General features: G+C 34.4%; 1 protein-coding gene across 8 annotated transcripts in view; it reads right to left on the reverse strand.

Moving 5' to 3' along the window:
- The window catches only part of DMD (dystrophin), a 1,840,970-nt gene that overhangs the window by 444,524 nt on the left and 1,376,209 nt on the right, over window positions 1-20,237 (reverse strand). For all 8 annotated transcript variants that reach the window (XM_045507265.2, XM_045507267.2, XM_045507235.2 and 5 more), the window contains one exon: window positions 2,673-2,862. In XM_045507265.2, the coding sequence (XP_045363221.2) occupies window positions 2,673-2,862 (190 nt within the window). The remainder of the gene's footprint in view (window positions 1-2,672; window positions 2,863-20,237) is intronic.

The following is a 20,237-nucleotide window of genomic DNA, read 5'->3' on the forward strand; positions in this document are numbered from 1 at the left end:
TAATGGCTTGCAGCATGGAATTAATCAGGTTAATTTCATTCAGGAAGCAGATGCTTCATAATACATGTATGCTTATCGAACCCAGGAATTGTAATTATTGCTGGGAGAATTAAACACCCTATGAAGTGGATGATAAACAGTGATACAGTCAGGTAGTCTAGGAAGAGCTAGAGTCTCCACATATAGAAAAACTGATTGACAGTCACAGAGAAAAACCTATTATGTGAAGGTTTTCAGCCCCTGTCTCCATTCAGCAGCACTTGCAGAAAGTAAAACATCACTACTTTGGGGTGGACAGATATATTAGAACCTGCTGGGAGAGCTTTTACTCTGGCTAGGCATTTAGAGTTTCCTTTTTTAATACGTAAGAATGATTCTTGCTATACAGCGTGAATCAAACAATGCATATAATGCTACCAGCTTCTTCAAACGAAGGGAAAAGGCAGAGTTACATTTTATTCCTTCACACATATTATAGAAAATTCTTCCTGTTCAAAATTTTAAAAAAATCATCTTCAGAGGGAAAAAAAAAAAGCAAACACTTCCATTTAGCTGAAATACTGAAATTGCATGTAATCTCCTAAGGTATGTGGTTTTATTTACTTTCAAGCTTGGTATTTCCATTTGTTGCTTTTAAACCCCAGTATCTTGATTCAGTTCTATCAGTTGAATGTGCCATTAACAATAATCAGTAGTTTCAGTAGTTTAGAGTTTTTACCATAACATCTTCAAATCTTTCATCAAAAGACCATTATTCAGCCATCTAACTGAAAATCAGAGCTGGCTATAAATGTCATTCATATACATAAAATGTAGTTTCAACCTCAGGCAACTGGAATTTATAGAAGACACAATACTAACTGAGAGGGAATGAGAAAATTGTTTCAAAGTAATATTGGAATCTTAGTTAGTCCTACTACAGTTAAGGGGAAAATGATATGTCTAAGATTTTCAGGAATTCTGAGAGAGTTTTATATGGCTTTTAAGAATAAATACATTTTTATGAGCAATATAGAATAAGCTAAGGAAAGTTTCTTCAGCATAATTTCCAACTATTTTTGAAAAAGAGTTCAGAAATCTAAATACAAAATGTACTTTATTCTCCATTCTTCCATAGTAAATATAGTTAGGAAACACAGCAGTTTTTTTCTTTAATGATTCACAATCTTGCAGTTTCTCAGGATTAGGAGTTTATGTATGAATTTTCATTGTATAATACTGCAGATATTAATATAAAATGTACAGGAGATAGATAAATGTAACCTTATTTTGCCCTCAATAAGACTTACTAATTATTTTAAGAAATATTTTATCAAATTCCTATTATGAAATTGAGTCACTGGATTAATTTGTCTTTTAAAAAGGAATCTGCTAAGAAAAAAAATCCACTTAAGGTTTTACTCTTTTTCTACCATAGCTAATGGGAATATGTCAATCCTCATATTTATTAAAATTCTGGAGTGGCTTTATGGGCATTTACAAGGAGAAATAAAATTTTATTTGTGAAATATCTTAAGTCAAATATGTTACAGCAGCACATTTTCTAACCATTTCTCTAAGAGTGACCCAAAAAACTCTGCACTGCATTTACATTCTCAAGCCATGGGCGATATCTGCAAAGAAAGTCAGGTATTGTCCTAAACAAACTACCCCTAAATGATCAAACTAACTCAACACACATTGTGGAGGAGGCAAGTGGGATTCAAGGAGAATGATAAAGCAAGAATGAGGAATTCAAGAAACTATAAATTGCCACTGTCATCTACTCTATACAAGAGAATCAAAGTAGATCAAATCTTCCATCAAAACAGAAAAAAAAAAAAAAAGACAAAGAGAGGAGGAGAAGACACTTCGGTTATCATGATTTGATTTTGGAATTACTTTTCAACCTAGTAATACCAATACTGGTAAAGTTCTTACATTAAGCCAGAAAGCTCAACTATACGTAACAAAACTCTGTAATAGGTTAGGAAAATTATATCAAGTATAGAAAATAAACATAAAGACCCTTCATGAACTACAGAATATGATTCCCACCAAGACTTCATTTAAACAAAACTACTTGAAACTTCTGTTTTCACTGTTTGTGCATATGAAACTTCATAGCAATAATTTTTGTTTCTAGGAAAAACAATTGTCTGAAAATTGCATGATCATTAACTATGATAAATTTAGCTACCTCATTTTTTTTTTTTACATATCATGTTAGGAAGAAAGCTACAAAATGCCAGATTCACATTTCAAAACGTATTGGAAAGTAATGAAGGGAAACCGATTTGGTTAGCAACGCTAAATAAAACAGACAATTCATACAGATGCTTTCCCTGCAAAATATTAAATAAACACTCAAAATGTCAACTTTTTCAAATTTAATAAACCAATCCCTAATTTATTTCTCTGAGCAAAGTTTTTTCTTACCAAAGCTCTAGTTTTATGTGTAAGTTTTTCCTGGTCAAAACCATGTGCTATTTAGAAGACTGGAGTGTTAAAGGAAATAATACATGTTTTCCCTTTTCCCTCTGTCTCTCTCCTTCTTGCCCAAATGCTTAAATATATTAGGCCATATAAAACAATTATTTTATTCTGTCCACAGCATGTCAATTGCAAGGACAAATGCTGAGAATTCCTCAACTGGATTCACAAGAGAGATAAAGTAGAAACGCTTGACTTACCTGCCACTGTCTCATCAGCTCTCTTACTCCCTTGGAGTCTTCTAGGAGCCTTTCCTTATGGGTGGCGTCCTGCAGGACATTGGCGGTTGTTTCGGCTTCTGTAAGCCAGGCAAGAAACTTCTCCAGGTCCAGGGGGAACTGTTGCAGTAATCTTTGAGTTTCTTCCAAAGCAGTCTCTCGCTCAGTCACTCTGCAAAGGAACAGATATCCAGATGTGATTTTTCTCAAGTATTAGAATGGTGCACCCAGTGAGTCCCATGAAAAGAGCAAAGTCAAAGAGACTAAATTTTAACAGACCAGCAAAGGGGTGAGTTGCTCCTAAAACTCTTCTTGAAAGAATTAACAACTAGAATAGTGTATGTGTATGTGTATTTGGACTTTCAGACTTTCGAAAATCCGTATGTGAACTTTCCCCTCAAAATCTTCTTTTTTTAACTTTTTAGTTTTTGCTGGTCAATTGTGAAAGCTTATTTTAATATGCTGCAAAAGTTTAAGCTAATGTTTATGGGTAAAACTGTAAAATACCTATACCAAGCTTATCTTTGATGTCACCGGAGGCAGGAAACCAGGATTAGACAGGCCAAGAGAAATGCAAATCTAGAATAGGAAGCTGAATGCTGTGGGGGAGGGTATAGCTCAAGTGGTAGAGCACATGCTTAGCATGCACAAGGTCCTGGGTTCAATCCCCAGTATCTCCATCAAACAACTAAATAAATAAATAAACCTAATTACCTTCCCCAGAGGGGAAAAAAAAAATTTAAGGAAGTTGAACACTGGAAGAAGAAAGAGAAGGGGATTGGAGAACAAAAAGACTAACAAGTGGGAAAACCACGTATTTCCTAGGAACCACTGTGCCAAATATCAGTTTGCATAACACTATTGTATTCGAAGAGCTTATTATAGTGCTAGCTCTATTTTTTTATTACCTGACAGTCAGACACCTGAGAATATTTTCCAGAAGAAACATTTCATGTGTAATGGAAAGGGTGGAACCTAAAAATGGGACAGATTTGGGTTCAAATCCCAATATCCTCTACCAAGTGTGTGATATGGCAAGTTACTCAACCCCTCTGAGTTCTCAGTTTCTCATTTGCAATACATATTGCTGTGAGAAGAATGAAGAGACAATAATGTGTATAAAGCTGAGTGCCTTACACATTATGTAGTCACATATTATACATACTCAAAAATGTTAGTTCCTTCTGCCCACACCCCATTCTCATTTCTCTTATCTATCTCTTAGAAAGAATGAACCAAATTCCCTAAAGACAGAAAAACCTAAAAATAAAATTATTCATATTTTCTGACAATATATATAATGCATGTATTGTGGATACACACACATATGCCCTCAGCAAACATCTACATAATAATAGCTTGGGAAGGAAAATTGCCTGAGGCAGTAACAGTCCCATCTAAAAAGATTCAGGTAAATTTTGTCTGCAATGAGGAAATTAGTACTCTATTTAAATGCCGTATTTGCCTTCTATTACTACACGAACACTTTCTGGGATTAAACATAAGCTAAAAATGGATTTTAAAAAATTGAACACTTGAATATGATACACACTGCTTGTTAAGATGTGATTGTCAATAATTATGCAAAACTGCAATTTATTTCAGCAGCAACTTTATCATGGGATGTGCGAACCAGGCAATAAACAACTCCTGCCGAGCCAGCGGCAGCAAAGCCCCCGGAAGAGCTGTTTATTCATCATGGGTGAGGTTTTTGCTGAGCATACAGTCTTCCACAGTGTAGTTTCGGTGTTCATACTGGATAAAAATCTTCTGTCTGCATTAACTGGTGGAGGGTAGAATAGGTTTTTGAGGATGCAGCTATTGGGAAAAAAGGAAGCATTGCACTAAGCTATTTATCAACTCCTAAGGAAACTCGAATACTGCACAGCTGAAAGGTAGCTTGGTGTTCTGGTTGGGCAAATCAGTTAAGCCTTGTGGAATTCAAGGGCTAACCTGAACTGCTGGCTCCCAGCTTATTTAGTTTCCAGGCAAACTTACAATGCAGGGAGAAATATCAAAATCCTTATTGACTTATTCATCTTTTTATTTAGTATGATTTAAAAATTCAGAACCACTGTAATAGCACTGAGAATCTTAATGTTAGGATTTGGCATAAAACATACAATGTACAGATAGAAGCGTGTGTAATTGCTAACGTTTGACTATTTCTGTCCTACAAAAGCGGCAGTTTCATCCAGTTCAAGCTAAGATTTTAGGTTAACTTGTGCATTAAAAATCACTGAGACTTACTCCACCTCCAGCCCTAAATTTTGCATAGAAATAAGCTGTCACACTGCAGAAGACAAATGCAGGGTTAGACATTGATGTATTTTCTAACATACTCCAAATTCACACAAAATAAAAGGGCAATTAGAAACTCCCTCATGGCAGAGTGAAACTCGGAGAATTAGATGCTGTGCGTTTTATTATCAGCTTCATCACCACAATGAGCTGCATGCACTTGGTGCATCTTAGCTCCCCTATCCTTAAACGAGAAACATCGCTTACTCTCTGCTTTCAGAGAAAGTAACTAGTAAATAACTTTCTAAGAGTTATTTGTAAAATGTGATGCACATAAATCAGATGAAAGGGTTCTACCGAGACAATGAGATTTCCAGCCAAATCCTACCAGTGAGTCTGCTGCTTTGTAAATTAGGCCCTTAGGGAACAATAGTAACTCTTTCAGAACAGTAAGGCACCATTTTCTTAAACAATACCCTCACGGTCTGAAATATTGACAACATCAAGCTGAATATTTTCTTATTTGAAAATACGTTAAAAAAAATTCAGTGGCAGCAATAGCAGAAGATCTCTTTGATCAGAGGTGAGATAGTTATTTCCTGCTTGTGTGGGAGATTTAACGCTGCATCTTTTCTCCTGATATCAATCTATGTCCATGGAATTCTTAAATTTTAATTGTGCCAAATCTAGACTAGAAATGAGTCAAGGGTACTTATATGCCATATTTGTGCATTCAAAATAGCTCTGAATATATGCCATGCTTTTTAATTTTTAGTAACCATATGGCTTTAAATGGCTTATATGATAAATAAAAATGAAGAAATAATGAGAATCATAAAGAAACAAAAAAATGGCTTAGAATAAAGCTTCAGATCTTGAACACAGATTATTTTGTAAATTCCCCTATCCAGGTTATCAAATTATAGACCCTGGAGAAAATCTGGCTGAACTTTAAAAGTAACAATGACGAGTTATCAGAAATAGTAATAATGCTTTACAAATATAATCTACTGTACTGGTTAAGTACTTTTTCATATAACAAATTTTAATTATCAGCTATTCCAGCTTTAAAATGCACAAAATAGCTGAAAATTTGATGAAGTATGTAATGGGATGGTGACTTCAAAAGATTTTATTTCTATTCATAAGGGCACCGTATACCATTCTCCATATGTCAATAGAGGCAATGGGGTACAGTGGTTCTCAAAGTATGGCCCACAGCCCAGTAGCATCCACAGCATCTGAGAACTTATTAGAAATGCCAGTTTTCAAGCCCTACTCTAGACTTATTGAATTGGAAACTGTGTGTGTGGAGTCCAGCAAGCTATAGTTTAATAAGCCTTCCAGGTGATTCCGATACATGCTAAAGTTTGAGAATCACTGCCGCTGGAGACCAAACTTTGAGAACTACTAGTGCAATGGATGCTGTGCTGGGCTGCCCAGACCTCTCTTCTGGGCTGCAATATGTTTTATCTTTGCTTCTGGGAAAGCTGCTGGAAGCAGGCTGCATCCAATGACTGGTTAATGTGTGGGCTATAAAAGCCTGGCCCCCTTGCTGCAACTTGGGACAGTTTGGGGAGAGGAGGAGGGTTGATTGATGTGGTGGCTGCAACTGAATTAAAGTCCAGCTTCTCCTTCTGCCCTATCCTGCTTCCTTCCCTTTCCTCTCTCACAGGTGTTAATCCTGAGACAGTCTCCAAAAAAATTCTTGCACGTTAATCGCTTTCTCAGAATCTGCCTTCTGGAGAACTTGACCTGCTGAATTATCACACTACATAAAGATTTAAAGAATATACTTGTTAAGAAATGTACGTGGAGGAATATACAACTACTTGCACGGATTGTGGTCTCAAAAGGGGACAGGACAGAGGATTCTCATGCTCTGAAGAACTACTACACCTTTGGTTGCCCTTTAAGAAAATCTACAGATAACGCAGTTGCATTATCGCCAGTCAGGAGCAAGAATCTACTAAAGGGTAAAGTGCCGGAGCTATAAAGCTTAGTACAACTTTGCACCTGTCCAAGAAGGTGCTCATCCAGAGACACCTCTGCATTAAGGGGAAGAATCACAGAAGACATATCTTCAGCATCTCTACGTTCTTTTTAAGAACTGATTATCAAGGAGGCAATCAAATAAGTAATACCCTACTCTGTCATTAACACACACACACACACACACACACACACACATACACAAACACACACCATGGCATTTCTAGATAAATCTCTTAAGACTCCAGATTTTCTATTAAGTTATCACCAATTTCTTATGCCTCAACCTAATACATAAAAGGCAAAAGAGAAAAGAGAAACCTACTACTTTCCAAGTTAAGGCTGAAGAGCTTAATTATTTATAGACAATATTCCACAATTAGATACATGGATGGATGATGTTTTATCAGTGCACTGTATCACAGGAGATATATATATATATATTATATATATATATATAAAATAAAGATACATTATATATAATCAAACAAGTATAAACACAAGGCATATTTTTAGGGGAAAAAAGGCTCAATCTGATATAGAAGGCTATTTTGCCCAGGTGTTTCTGTGTGACAAACTGGGGAAATTCAGAGCACTTAGTCTTCCACTAAATAACACTTCTATCTGCGCCATGGTATTGTTGTGGAGTAGCCAAATAAAATACTTCCAGTATTTCCTTCCTGGTTTATTTGCATTTTAACCACTATCATTTCCTATATTTTTTAGGGGAAGGATTACTGGATGACCTTTTTTCTTCTTTTTCCTCTTGTTAGATTTGGCCAGAGAAAATGAATACCTTAGCAACAAGCACTTGGACTTTGCACCAAAATGCTTCTAGCAATGTCAAACACTACTCAAAGAACCAGAGTAAATCTGAAGTTCAAAGTCTCTGTTATCATAACAGTCTCTACTGGCTTGCTGGTAAATAAATTAATTTTGATGTTTTTTAAAAATAACGTTATATTGTATTTGCAAGGAGGAGCTAGAATTTTATTATCTATGGCTACCCAGTAGTTGTAGGAAGGACTCCTTTTAATCTCCAGCAATTCTATCAGTAGTTTGCACTAATGAACAGCATGAATCTAAGCAAAATCCTTCAACAATGCGTGGACTAGTTAGTATCCCATTTGTTTCCTTTCTAGCAACAATTCTAAGACTGTGGCTTTGTCTGTCTTTGGACAACATCTACTTAAGAAATATGACCCAGAAGGGTTGTGGCAGTGAGAGAGTGTTTCTCTTTTCTCCTCTGTTATCGAACTCTAAAGTGAGAAATACACTCTGTCCTTTCAATTTAACTATTGACACAGGGTGGGAGATGAAGGCTGTAAGGTCCAGCACAAAAAAAACAAATTTTAAAGCTAACATCTATATAGCCCTTTAAATATTTTAAAATATATTTAGATTTATTCTCTCACCGTTTTTTAAGGTATTCCCAATTTTTTCTACCTACAGTGTGTTTCTGTTTTTCTTTGTATGCTTCTGGTTGTATGTTTCCATCCTTCCCAGTGGCTTCCCTGATCATCTTTATTCTGAACCTCAATCTTATTTCCACATGGCTACCAACATCTCTTTTATTAGGTCATCTATGTATCTATTCCATATGTATTATGTGCCAAGATTTATGCTTGATGACACAAAAGTCAATGAGACATAGACATGGACTCTAGCATTCAACATGTCTGACAGTGGTGGTGGGGGGGTGAGATAGGTAACTATTTAACTATAGTTACAACATGATTAGGATTATAGTTCATCTGGATTCCCTACCAGTAGCTCAAATGTAATATGCACCACATTGTAGTCATGAGCTATTGTCTCAATTTGCCTAACAAGAGATAAATCTATCTTTAAAACTTTTTTTCCCTTTTCTTATCAAAGGAAGTGGAGATCATCTAGCTGGGCTTTATCTCAAAATAGTGATGGATGCCCAATAAAAGTTTGCCTAATTGGATTGATTTTCATAAAAAATCAGAAACCTTTTAGATAAATGGCACAGGTTATTGCTGGTTTCATTCTGTTGTTGGGAAGATTGATTGTGAGAGAACCATAATCACCTCCCCAAGTTTGCACACAAGCAAGCAGCAGAAATGGGATTATAGCCAAGTCTTGCATTTTAGAAGTTTTTTTTCCAAAATGTGCATTCAGTCATTTCTTTATCTTTTCTTTTTTTATTTCTTTTGGGGGGGCAGATAATTAGGTTTATTAATTTATTTATTTAATGGAGGTACTGGGGATTGAACACAGGACCTCATGCATGCTAAGCACCTGCTCTACCACTGAGCTATACCTTACCCACAAGAAGTTTTTCTAACTCTGCAAACAGATATTGGTGTCCACTCCTCTCTGATATATTCATTATAGTGAAAGAAAGAAAGTGCAGCAAAGTTGATTCCACTACATCCTCGCCTTCATTTTGGAGCACAAATTTAACTATTTGTTACTTTACCATAAGCAGCATCTTTGAAACACATCAAAATCTACACAGGGAACATACACATGCAAACATATTCTCCCACCCTAACTATAGCAGAAAGATCTAGTTAGTCTTTTGTTCAAAACAAAAAAATCCATTTTCAACGCAAATTTGCTGGTTTGCTGTTCACCGACATATGAATTAACGAGGTTTTCATCCCCTCTCTCCTGAGGTCTGGTACTAAATTACTCAAACTCTCCAGAGTTAATTGGAAACCACGACCTAAATGTTCCCAGAGTATTGCTGATTAGTTCTCAGAAAACTCATTCCCATCTTTCATCACCCCAGACAACACAGGATGACTTTTTAACGTGTGCAGAACCAACACACTTGCATGAAAAATAGATTAATCCTCTAAAGATAAACCACAGCTTTGAAGCTATCCATTTAAACTTCCTTCAATGATACAGACACTGTAGTAAAAAAAAAAAAAATATATATATATATATTTATTTAGTAAAAAATATATGTGTATTTATCACCTAGACTTTATCTTTGGATAGTAAGAGAGTACAGGCATTATCAACCATATAAGGAATTTTTAAATATACATTTCATCTTTTCATTTTTTTTTACCCTATGGACATTTTAAAAATTGAGATTAGTACAATGTAAAATCAGAGAAACAACCATAATTACATAACTTTCTTAAAAGCATTGGGGTATTTCTGAAAAGAAAATACTAGGAGACAGCAATAGAATGTACTTTGTACGATTCTTTGCATTACTCATTTCACTTGATTTTTGTGTCAGTCATTTATCACTGAGAAAAATTAGTTGATAAAAGAAATGTACCAAATATTATGAACAAGTGCAGTTTTCAAAATACATATTTTTTCCCAATCTTGGATTGTTAACAAAGAGATGAATATTCTTTAATCTAAGACCTGTGTTTTATTTTTTCTACTGATACAATATCTAAAGGTACTACTTGGAGAAGTTTAAAAATAATGTTGGGAGTAACTGATTACATTTGGTTTGGTTCACATAGAGAGACTCTATTTACAGAACTATAAAAGACTTATAGAAAAAATTTACCTTCCAGATAAATACAAACTTAGATTAGGTTTGGGCTTATAATTGGATACAATTTGTACTCTAAATAAATTATCAATGATTTGTATAATGTGAATCTTTGAGTTGGTTTTGGTCACTTGTAGTGTTAATCTCTTTAAAAGATGTATTTCCTAGTGTTGATAAGCTATATTGAGTAATTTTCTTGTCTTCTAAAAGGATATATGAAAACTAGTATAGAAATCAATTAAAAAGACAAGCCTAGGATCATCTCTTGGAAGCCTCTTAAGACTGTGCAGTCAAGCAAATAAGCATTCCCATCCTCAATAACTTAGAGAAAAAGAGAACAGTAGATTGTCTGATGCTGTGATACAATATTCAGAAGACAGCAAGGCAGGTTGGTTCAATTTTCTAAGCTCAAAAGGCAAACATATAGCAGACTCCCTCTAAAAGGAAAGAAGTGGTTAAAAACATATAATCAACCAATGATAAGAGCTTACAGTAGAGGTTTCTCAATGGAATTTAGAAATTTGAACGATTTCCTAACTCCTTATATGAACTTCGAGTTACAGTCTCTAAATATTTGTGACTTTTATTACCCAATTCCTCACTTAGCACTCTCTTGTGGTTAATAATACACTTTTGAGAATCCTTTAAATTCAACATTTACTGTTACAGTATTTTGCTTTAAAACAACACTCTTCCAATTTCAGGCTCTTCCATGTGTATCTTCTCCTTTGATACCTTAAACAACTTCATGAGGTTAATGGGGCAGGTTGTTATTATCATCAACTTTTTATAGATGAGAAACTTGACTTTCAGAGAGGCTAGGCGAGTTTCCAAAGTAAGTGGCAAAACTCGAAACACCTAATCTCATCTGCTCTGACATTACCTCTCAAAGGTAGACTTGCCAATCTCCCTGTGAGGTAAATATAATGGATATTAATGTAGTACTATTCTTAAAAGCTCCCCATTTTGTGTGATTATTATAAGAATTAGGGTTATGGTGTGTATTTGTCTAAAGACAGAAATTATTATTCCTTTGCTTATCATCTTCAGCTGCCATCTAAGAGACCTATTAGAATGAATACTGCATTTTGGACTTGAAGTAGGCTTGAGGATTTTATTTTTAAAAGAGGGCATTATAGGCAGTAGTAAAATATTTTTATTCTTATGAAATAATAGAAAATTATAGTACATATGATTCTGGCCTTCTCGTAATGGTAGCTTAATAGATGTTTGCTAATCATACAGAGATTATCCAGGAATCTCTATCTTTTGAGAAATGTTTTACATTAAAAATATCTAACAAGAAAAATCAAACACTTCACACGTTTCTTTCCTAGAAATTTTACAGTAAAATTACATTTTAATAAGACTGGTTGAGAAATGAATTAATCTCTTAAAATGACTGAGTCTTGGTAGAGTCTAAAAGAATTGCCCTTTTAATTTTGAGCCTCTTTTAATGGCTCAGATATGATTTATAAGACTTAGAGGATTACAAATAATTTGAGCTAATTAAAACTGATGATCAAAATAGAGATTTAAAGTTTCCTGCTTTCTTATTTTTAATTACTAGAGTGAGAAACTGCATTTAAAAGAACCAGATAGTTTGAAATATATTGATGGCCTTTTATAGATCAATTCAAATTTATGAAAAATAGCCGTAAGTTAAGGATTTATGTTTTCAATTAAAACTATAACACTAAAAGAATGAATCTGAGGGCCGCACGTGCTTTCAAGAATCCTCTTACTCTACTGTACCACTTTAAAAAAGTCTCTGTATCTTCTTCTTCACCATCATCATCAGCCATCATCATCAACTTGTAAATTCCTTGGGATTCTACCACAGTTCCTGGTATTTAATAGGCAATAAGTTCAATTAAAAATGATAAGGCTACTATGAACCAGGTACCAGTTCTAAAAATGAGAAGGTCGTAGCCCCTTGTTTTTGAAACACTTATAAATTGAAATTATTTCTTAATGTGAATTTATTGAATAATAATTTATATTTGTATAGAATTTTAAAGTTTGCACACTGCTTTCATATACATTATTTCAGTTGAACCTCACAATAATTATAGATAGCACCTTTATCTGTTATAGAGAAATGATTATACAATAGACTATTATTCAGTTATAACTAAGATGTTTGAGAATAAGCAATTCTGTGATCAAAATTATGTTTTGCTTTGTAGAAGTGTGGATATTAAAACTTTGAAGCTTAAATCTCAAGATTTAATGCGATCCCTATCATATTACCCAGGATATTTTTGCACAGAACTAGAACAAATAATCCTAAAATTTATATGGAATCACAAAAGACCCAGAAGAGTCAAAGCAATACTGAAGAAAAAGAATGAAGCTAGAGTAATAACCCTCCCAGACTTCAGACAATACTACTGAGCCACAGTAATGAAAACAGCACAGTATTGGTACAAAAACAGACATATGGATCAATGGAACAGAATAGAGAGCCCAGAAATAAACCCACAGACTTTTGGTTAATTAATCTTTGACAAAGGAGGCAAGAATACACAATGGAATAAAGACAGTCTCTTCAGCAAATGATATTAGGAAAACTGGACAGCTGAATGTAAATCAATGAAGTTAGAGTACTCCCTCACTCCATACACAAAAATAAACTCAAAATGGCTTAAAGACTTAAACATAAAAAAGACACTATAAACCTCTTAGAAGAAAATACATGCAAAACATTCTCTGACATAAATCTTAGCAATGTTCTCCCAGGGCAGTCTACCCAGGCAATAGAAATAAAAGCAAAAATTAACAAATGGGGCCTAATTAAACTTATAAGCTTTTGCACAGCAAAGGAAACCTTAAGCAAACCAAAAAGACAACCAATGGAATGGGAAAAAAATACTTGCAAAAGATGAGACTGACAAGGGCTTAATGTCCAGAATATATAAATAGCTCATTCAATTTAATAACAACAACAACAACAAAAAACCAAACAACTCAATCCAAAAGTGGGCAGAAGACATAAACAAGCAATTCTCCAATGAAGACATACAAATGGCCAATAGGCATGTGAAAAAATGCTCAATATCACTAAATATCAGAGAAATGCAAATCAGAACTATAATGAGGTATCACCGCACACCAGTCAGAATGGCCATCATTCAAAAGTCCACAAACGATAAATGCTGGAGAGGGTGTGGAGAAAAGAGAACCCTCCTACACTGTTGGTGGGAATGTAGTTTGGTGGAGTTGTTATGGAAAACAGTTTGGAGATTCCTCAAAAAACTAAAAATAGACTTACCATATAATCCAGCAATCCCACTCCTGGGCATATATATCCAGAGAGAACTTTAATTTGGAAAGATACATGCACCACAATGTTCATAACACTATATACAATAGCCAAGACATGGAAACAACCTAAATGTCCATTGACAGATGACTGGATAAAGAAGTGGTTCTATATTTACACAATGGAATACTACTCAGGCATAAAAAAAATGCCATTTGTAGTGACATGGATGGACCTGGAGATTGTCATTCTAAGTGAAGTAAGCTAGAAAGAGAAAGAAAAATACCGTATGATATCACTTATGTGGAATCTAAAAAAAAAAAAGATAAATGAACTTATTTACAAAACAGAAACAGACTCACAGACATAGAAAACAAACTTATGGTTACCAAGGGGGAAAGGGGGTGGGAAGGGATAAATTGGGAGTTTGAGATTTGGAGATATCAACTACTATATTTAAAATAGGTAAGTTTCTTCTGTATAGCGCAGGGAACTATAATCAGTATCGTTTAGCAACCTATAATGAAAAAGAGTATGAAAACAAATACATGTATGTATATGTATGACTGAACTATTATGCTGTACACCATAAATTGACAACATAGTAAACTGATCATACTTCATTAAGAAAAAATCTTTGGAACTTATATCTTTAATCAAGTTTCGTACTAGCAGTGAAAGCAAAATGGTGGATTATTTCACTGGGCAACATGTTGCATTTAATTGTTAAGGACTGAATTTCTGCTGCTCTTACATGAAAACAATATATTTAAAACATTTAAATGTACTCCTGCAAAGACTGTTAATTCAATGTATTTTTAGGTGCACTGCAAAAACAGGGAGAGTAAAACACAGTAACTTATGTCAAAACTAATCCATTGCTTTCGCAAATTTTCCAAATGCCTGTGAGTTTGATTCTAGTCCAGAGACAGCATGTACTGAAAGGGCCTTAAGTCATCCTGTCCAGGTACCCATTTGGCCCTGTCACCCAACAGACTCCTACCTTCCCTGTTTTGTATCACCAATAAATGTGAATGGACACCCTCTCTGTAGCTCCACTCATGTTCTGTCAAAAACATCCAGTATGCCACGGATGAGAATAGAACCTTGTGGTATAGCACTAGAGATCTTCCTTTGCCACTAGACCCTAATCTATTAATTGACATCCTTTGTGTAAAAGGATGAAGTGGTCTCTAAAGCATCCAATTTACCTTGCATCTAGTCAGTATTTCTCCAACTTATTCACAGGAATATAATGAAAGAACTTGTCAAATGCCCTGATGAAGTCTAAATATACTGTTGCATTTTGTTTACCTATCAGTCTAAACATTCTTCAATGTAAGAAATTATTTTTGCCTTAAACATATAAATAATATAGGTTTTTTACCTGGTTAATTTCTTTAAGAAAGGGGTTCATAATTTTCTTACAGCCTCCTTCGAAGTAGCAGTCATCATTTTAAATGTCTTGGGTAGCTACATTACTATCTCCTGTGATTTTAATACAGAATTCAACAGTACTTGTCAACATCTAGTTAGAAAGTAATTGACAGAGTGATGAGAGGGGTGTCATCATCACCCTTCCGTAGAGAGCAGGCCATTTGACAAAGATGGTAGAGAAAGATTATAACTGCCATGATAATCACAGAATTTTTAAAGACTTCTAGACAATCCAGCAAATCTTAAATGTTTAACTCATTTCATTCAGTCACATAAAAATGGCAAATGGATCATCATGAAATAGGTTCTCAGAGAATACTGTTATTTCATCAATCCATAGATCAGTTCTCACCCAGAAAAATATTTAACCAAATTTTACAGACCACACAACAGAGGCTTTCTGGAAATGGAAGGAGGATTTTGACTAACAGAGTTAGAATTTTTTCAAAAGCTGTTTAGCATTTTGGACAATTACACTATGGATAGCCAATGCCGCTCACAGTATTTAAGTGCCCGTTCAACACAACGGTGTCGCTCTGCATTTGTTGATACTGCATTCATAGTGTAATTATCTAGAAATCTCACTTGTGTCCTAGTGTGATCCTCACTGAATAATTACATCCTGAAATACATATTATTTTATTATAAATGACTCATTTCTCTTTAAAATGATCATCAGGCCATCATTTTAAAAAATGGGTCTATAGACAGGGTATACTATTTACAAATTTTGGTTTATGACAGTAAAGAAGGTGTTACAAAGTATGTCTTAGAAGAAAAGAAAGGAGTTGGCATTGGATCTGAGAAAGTTGAAAACCACTGGATACAGAGCCACAGGGCAATTTCAAGATGAGGATATTATACTGAAAATACACATTTTAAAGGAGAGAATGAGAATATTTTCCCCCTGTGCATCTAATCCCTGAACCTTACAGCTCCACAGAGAATAGAATCGTATTTTAAAAATTGCTTGCTTTTACAGCCAGCTGTGACTACTGGTGAACCGGAGGTCTACTTCATATACAAACCTGAATTAAAAACAGCCAGGCCTTTAGTCAGTTCAGAGCCCACATTCTTGATTACATTTGACACAATAATCATCATCATATCTTAAGACTCAAATCAGCCTGACAGTGTTCGACTCAGGGCTGCTTCTCCCAATTAGCTGAAAATTGCAGCCCAGCTCATTTTCTAGGGAATAAGTTTACATATACAATTTTGTTGTGCTGAAAAGGCAATGAACGTGATGGAAAAAGCAAACCAACTTTCTAACTTATACAATGACTACTTTAAGTTCACTAACTCTGGTAAACCTGTTTTGACAGGAATGAAAAAGTACACGCTTTTTTGTTAGTCATTTTTAAAAAAAAATACACAAAGCTTAAGATAGCTAGAGTTTGGACTAGAATGTAGGAAATATATAAATACTGTGATTATTTTTAAAAATTGTTTCCAAAAGGAGAGCTTTCAGAAGAGACAGTCTTTTATGTAAAACATGTATCAAAATAATTTGCAATTAATGGATAAGCACATATTATTTGGAAATGAAAAGTTACTAATTATCAGGGTCCTAAGGAACAAATTTCCAGTAAGATGCTAGCACAAGAACACTGCTATTGTGACACAGATGTGATTCTACATATCTGGTTCAAAATCATTTCTCTTCTATTTCTAAGGGGAAAATAATCAAGATTTACATGCATTTTATTTCCTTAGTGATGACAACTTTTGACCCAGATCAAGGCAGTTTGCATACACTATGGAAAAAAAAATGAACAGCAGCAAGGTAGTCTCACTTCATGGCAACATTCTGGACGGCTGTGCTGAAGATTTGCTCAGAGGAACAATGCCCTTATGTGCCATTTTCTAAGTGGATTAACACCTCAGAGTCGGAAGAGAGAAATATACAAATGAGACAAAGAAAAGTCTAGGAAAGTAAAAAAAAAAAAAAAAAAAAAAAAAAATGCTGAGAAGCAGAAGACCTGGAAAAGCAAGAAGATTCTTGAGGGGGCTGAGATATAAGGCATTTTCTAGCCCTGGGGACGGAGGAATACTTGGACAGGAATAGGTATATACGACCTGACAAAGTGTGAGACCCATGGGAAGCAGCTGCCAAAAATAATGGAGAAACACCATAGAGGCTGAAGTGGAGGTAAAAGGAGCTGGGACGGAGGCAAAGTTGGGGACAGAAGCATAGAAGAAGTGATAGAAATAACAAGAGAGGAGGCACAGTAAAAGGTAATACTTCTTCGAGTTTTATTTTTCCCAAACATCCCTATTCACCGAAAGCTAGCAAGACATCATGTTATGACTATCTCTAACTTACGGATTTTCCTAAAGAAGAAATATTTTTTTTTCTTAGAGTACGGCTATATTTATGTGGAATTTAGGATGGATTTTTAAAGTGTACTATTTGATGCGTTTTAATCATTGTATAGGAAACAATTCAAGGAAACATGAATGTTTATCTATTATATATTAATTTATTATATGTATATTATACATAACATCATCTAAATTAATTCTGCCCCGAAGTTTTATGATATGCATTATTGAGAAAAGATAATGTTCATGCTTCTCAGTGAATTAATTGATGTCTTTCTCCTTTAAGAATAGTCAACAATCTGGGTATTGTAAGTAGCATTTCCATAGGCTCTGTTCTCCTTTGGAAAACAAAGTTCACATTTTCTGTTGTCAGAGTAATTAAATCTTTGAAGAGTTTGTTTTTGACCTTTAGAAAAATTTTAAAAATCCTCATGTAAGCCAATATTCTTTAAAACTATCTAGAAAAAAGTATACATTCACATTTTTAAAAAAACACCATCCGCTGCTATGAGCATCATGAAGTTAATATACATAGCACAGTTTGGCAAAAATAATCAGAAATAAGCTTTAGCAATAAAATCCACGTATTTAATTTTATTCTCTGTCATATTATCTAAGAGTGTTTTTCCAAATTCTAGCAACCCGAGTCATAAGGAAATGGAATTAAAAATCCTTTGAGTGACTACTACTTAAATTAAAGATCCCAAGTTGTAAAGCATATGCCTCATTCTAGTGCTTGGCATGTTTTTTTCCAAAAAAAAAAAAAAAAAAAAGCTCCTTAGATTTTGTCATTTAAGTAAGACCCTTAATGACTTATGACTTACCAACTGATTTGCTTTAGTTGGTTTCAAGATATATGCTAGTGACAACACTGATAATGGCACAATACTTTAAACCCCATACACGATTACTGAATAATTTGGTCATTTGCCTATTAATGTCCATTCAGGTAAGTGTAGTTATGAATTGCTTTTGCTAGCCACATAATGGGAGTTAAATTTTTCTTTTATCCAATTCTTATTTTGCTCTATGAGTCCCATGAATGCAACGAAATACAGTTTACCACATCAAAATCAGTGCAAGCGGAAAGGCTGTTTATAGGATAACTGCGATACATCTTATTTGGAAATATCCTTGAAGATCACCTCTGAAAGCTTAACTGACATAGGATGAGGTGGCACATCTAAGGAAGATGAATGCCACTCAGCATGACCATGCTTCCGAGTTTGATCTATGCTCATTTCTTGGTGTAAATGAAATTGTTGGATTTAATTTAAAAAATTTTATAGTGATTACTTAGAAATCACTATCTCCCCAAAGCAACTTTCTCAAGTTGAGCTCAACTCTTCCACTTCCCTGCGGTAATGACAGAAAACGTGGTCAGACGTTACTGTTTCTCCCCACGTCTCTTAGAGACTATTACGCATGTCACTCATGCACTTTCCTTCTTCAGTAAACGTTAGCAGAAAAAAAATAATGTGTGGGTAAAATGTATTTTTTCCTTTTCCCTCTCCTATTTACAACACTTGTACCATTATATATCTACTTTCCAGGACTAAGTTTAATCAGTTTATCACTAAGCAGTTTGAGTTCTTGGAGAAAAAATGACATTCTTTATAGGTAAAGTTGTAGTTCATCATATATACACTGTAAAAAGCGACTGTTTTTGATAGACACATACACTTGATTTTTCATTTGAAAATATCATAATTTTCCCCACTTGATCATGTCTTTCCTGGAGCATATTTTTTTAAGTACCTCTTAAAACTTGCAACGTGTGACATAATTATTTTGATCTTCATGAAAAAATGATGTGATAAAAATAAAAGTACTCATATAGCCTGGGTGTTAGAACTAATAAAATTGCCTATTTGTTTTGTGAGTGGAATTTACACTCAAACAATAATAGTACAAAGAAAATATATAATAGTAATTCTATAAAGGACACATTTAAAAAATCTTGGTTACCAATCCAGTGCAAGTAAATATAGAATTCTATAGATTTCTTCATAAAATTGTAACAGTATTGAGAATTCTTCCAATATATGTTGGAAGGAATAAAAGATGATATTAATAGAACATTGTATTTCTTCTGAGAGAAAGAGATTATTATTATTCTTTCCTAGCATATGGATTCAACAACATACATGCAAGGGGAGTTTCATTCAGCATCCCCAACACCTATTGCTGTACCTGGAAAAGAGTGAGCACTTAATTTCTACCAAAGCAATTAGTCATAAAATGAAAAATACATGTCAGTATCAGTCGTTTCACCTTGGATACTTTCATTCTGTAGTAATCATACTAGTGTACATCTGTCACTATTTGAGTGTGATTTTTTTTCTTTCAAAGTTAGAATCACAAGGCTCTACCAGATAACCCATTTCAAAAGCAAAATTTGGCAAAAGTTTGCAATACAGATGAAGAAAATGGAGGGAAACTTGCTTTACCAAAAAGAATGGCAAAGATTTGCTTAGAAGCCCGCTTGGAGCCAGTCACATTAATGATGCTAACAAATGTAGAAAAGAGTTAAATGAACTATTTGTATGTATGTATGTATGCATGTGCTAGACAGAACTACTTAGAAGTATTAAAAAGTGACAAATCACCCCACATGAGAAAGTTCTCAAGGAATTAGAGAACCTAACATCATGTAAATGATGCTTCAATGTAAACGTAAGGAAAAGAGAAAGACTTCTTTTTCTTCACATACACAAATGTCTGTGTCAGAATCGTCACTGAGGTTTTGAGCTTGCTAAAGTCATAGACTCTCTGTGTCTCAGTACTTTTA

The sequence above is a fragment of the Camelus bactrianus genome, chromosome X (genome assembly GCF_048773025.1).
Source record: "Camelus bactrianus isolate YW-2024 breed Bactrian camel chromosome X, ASM4877302v1, whole genome shotgun sequence".
Lineage (NCBI taxonomy): Eukaryota > Metazoa > Chordata > Mammalia > Artiodactyla > Camelidae > Camelus > Camelus bactrianus.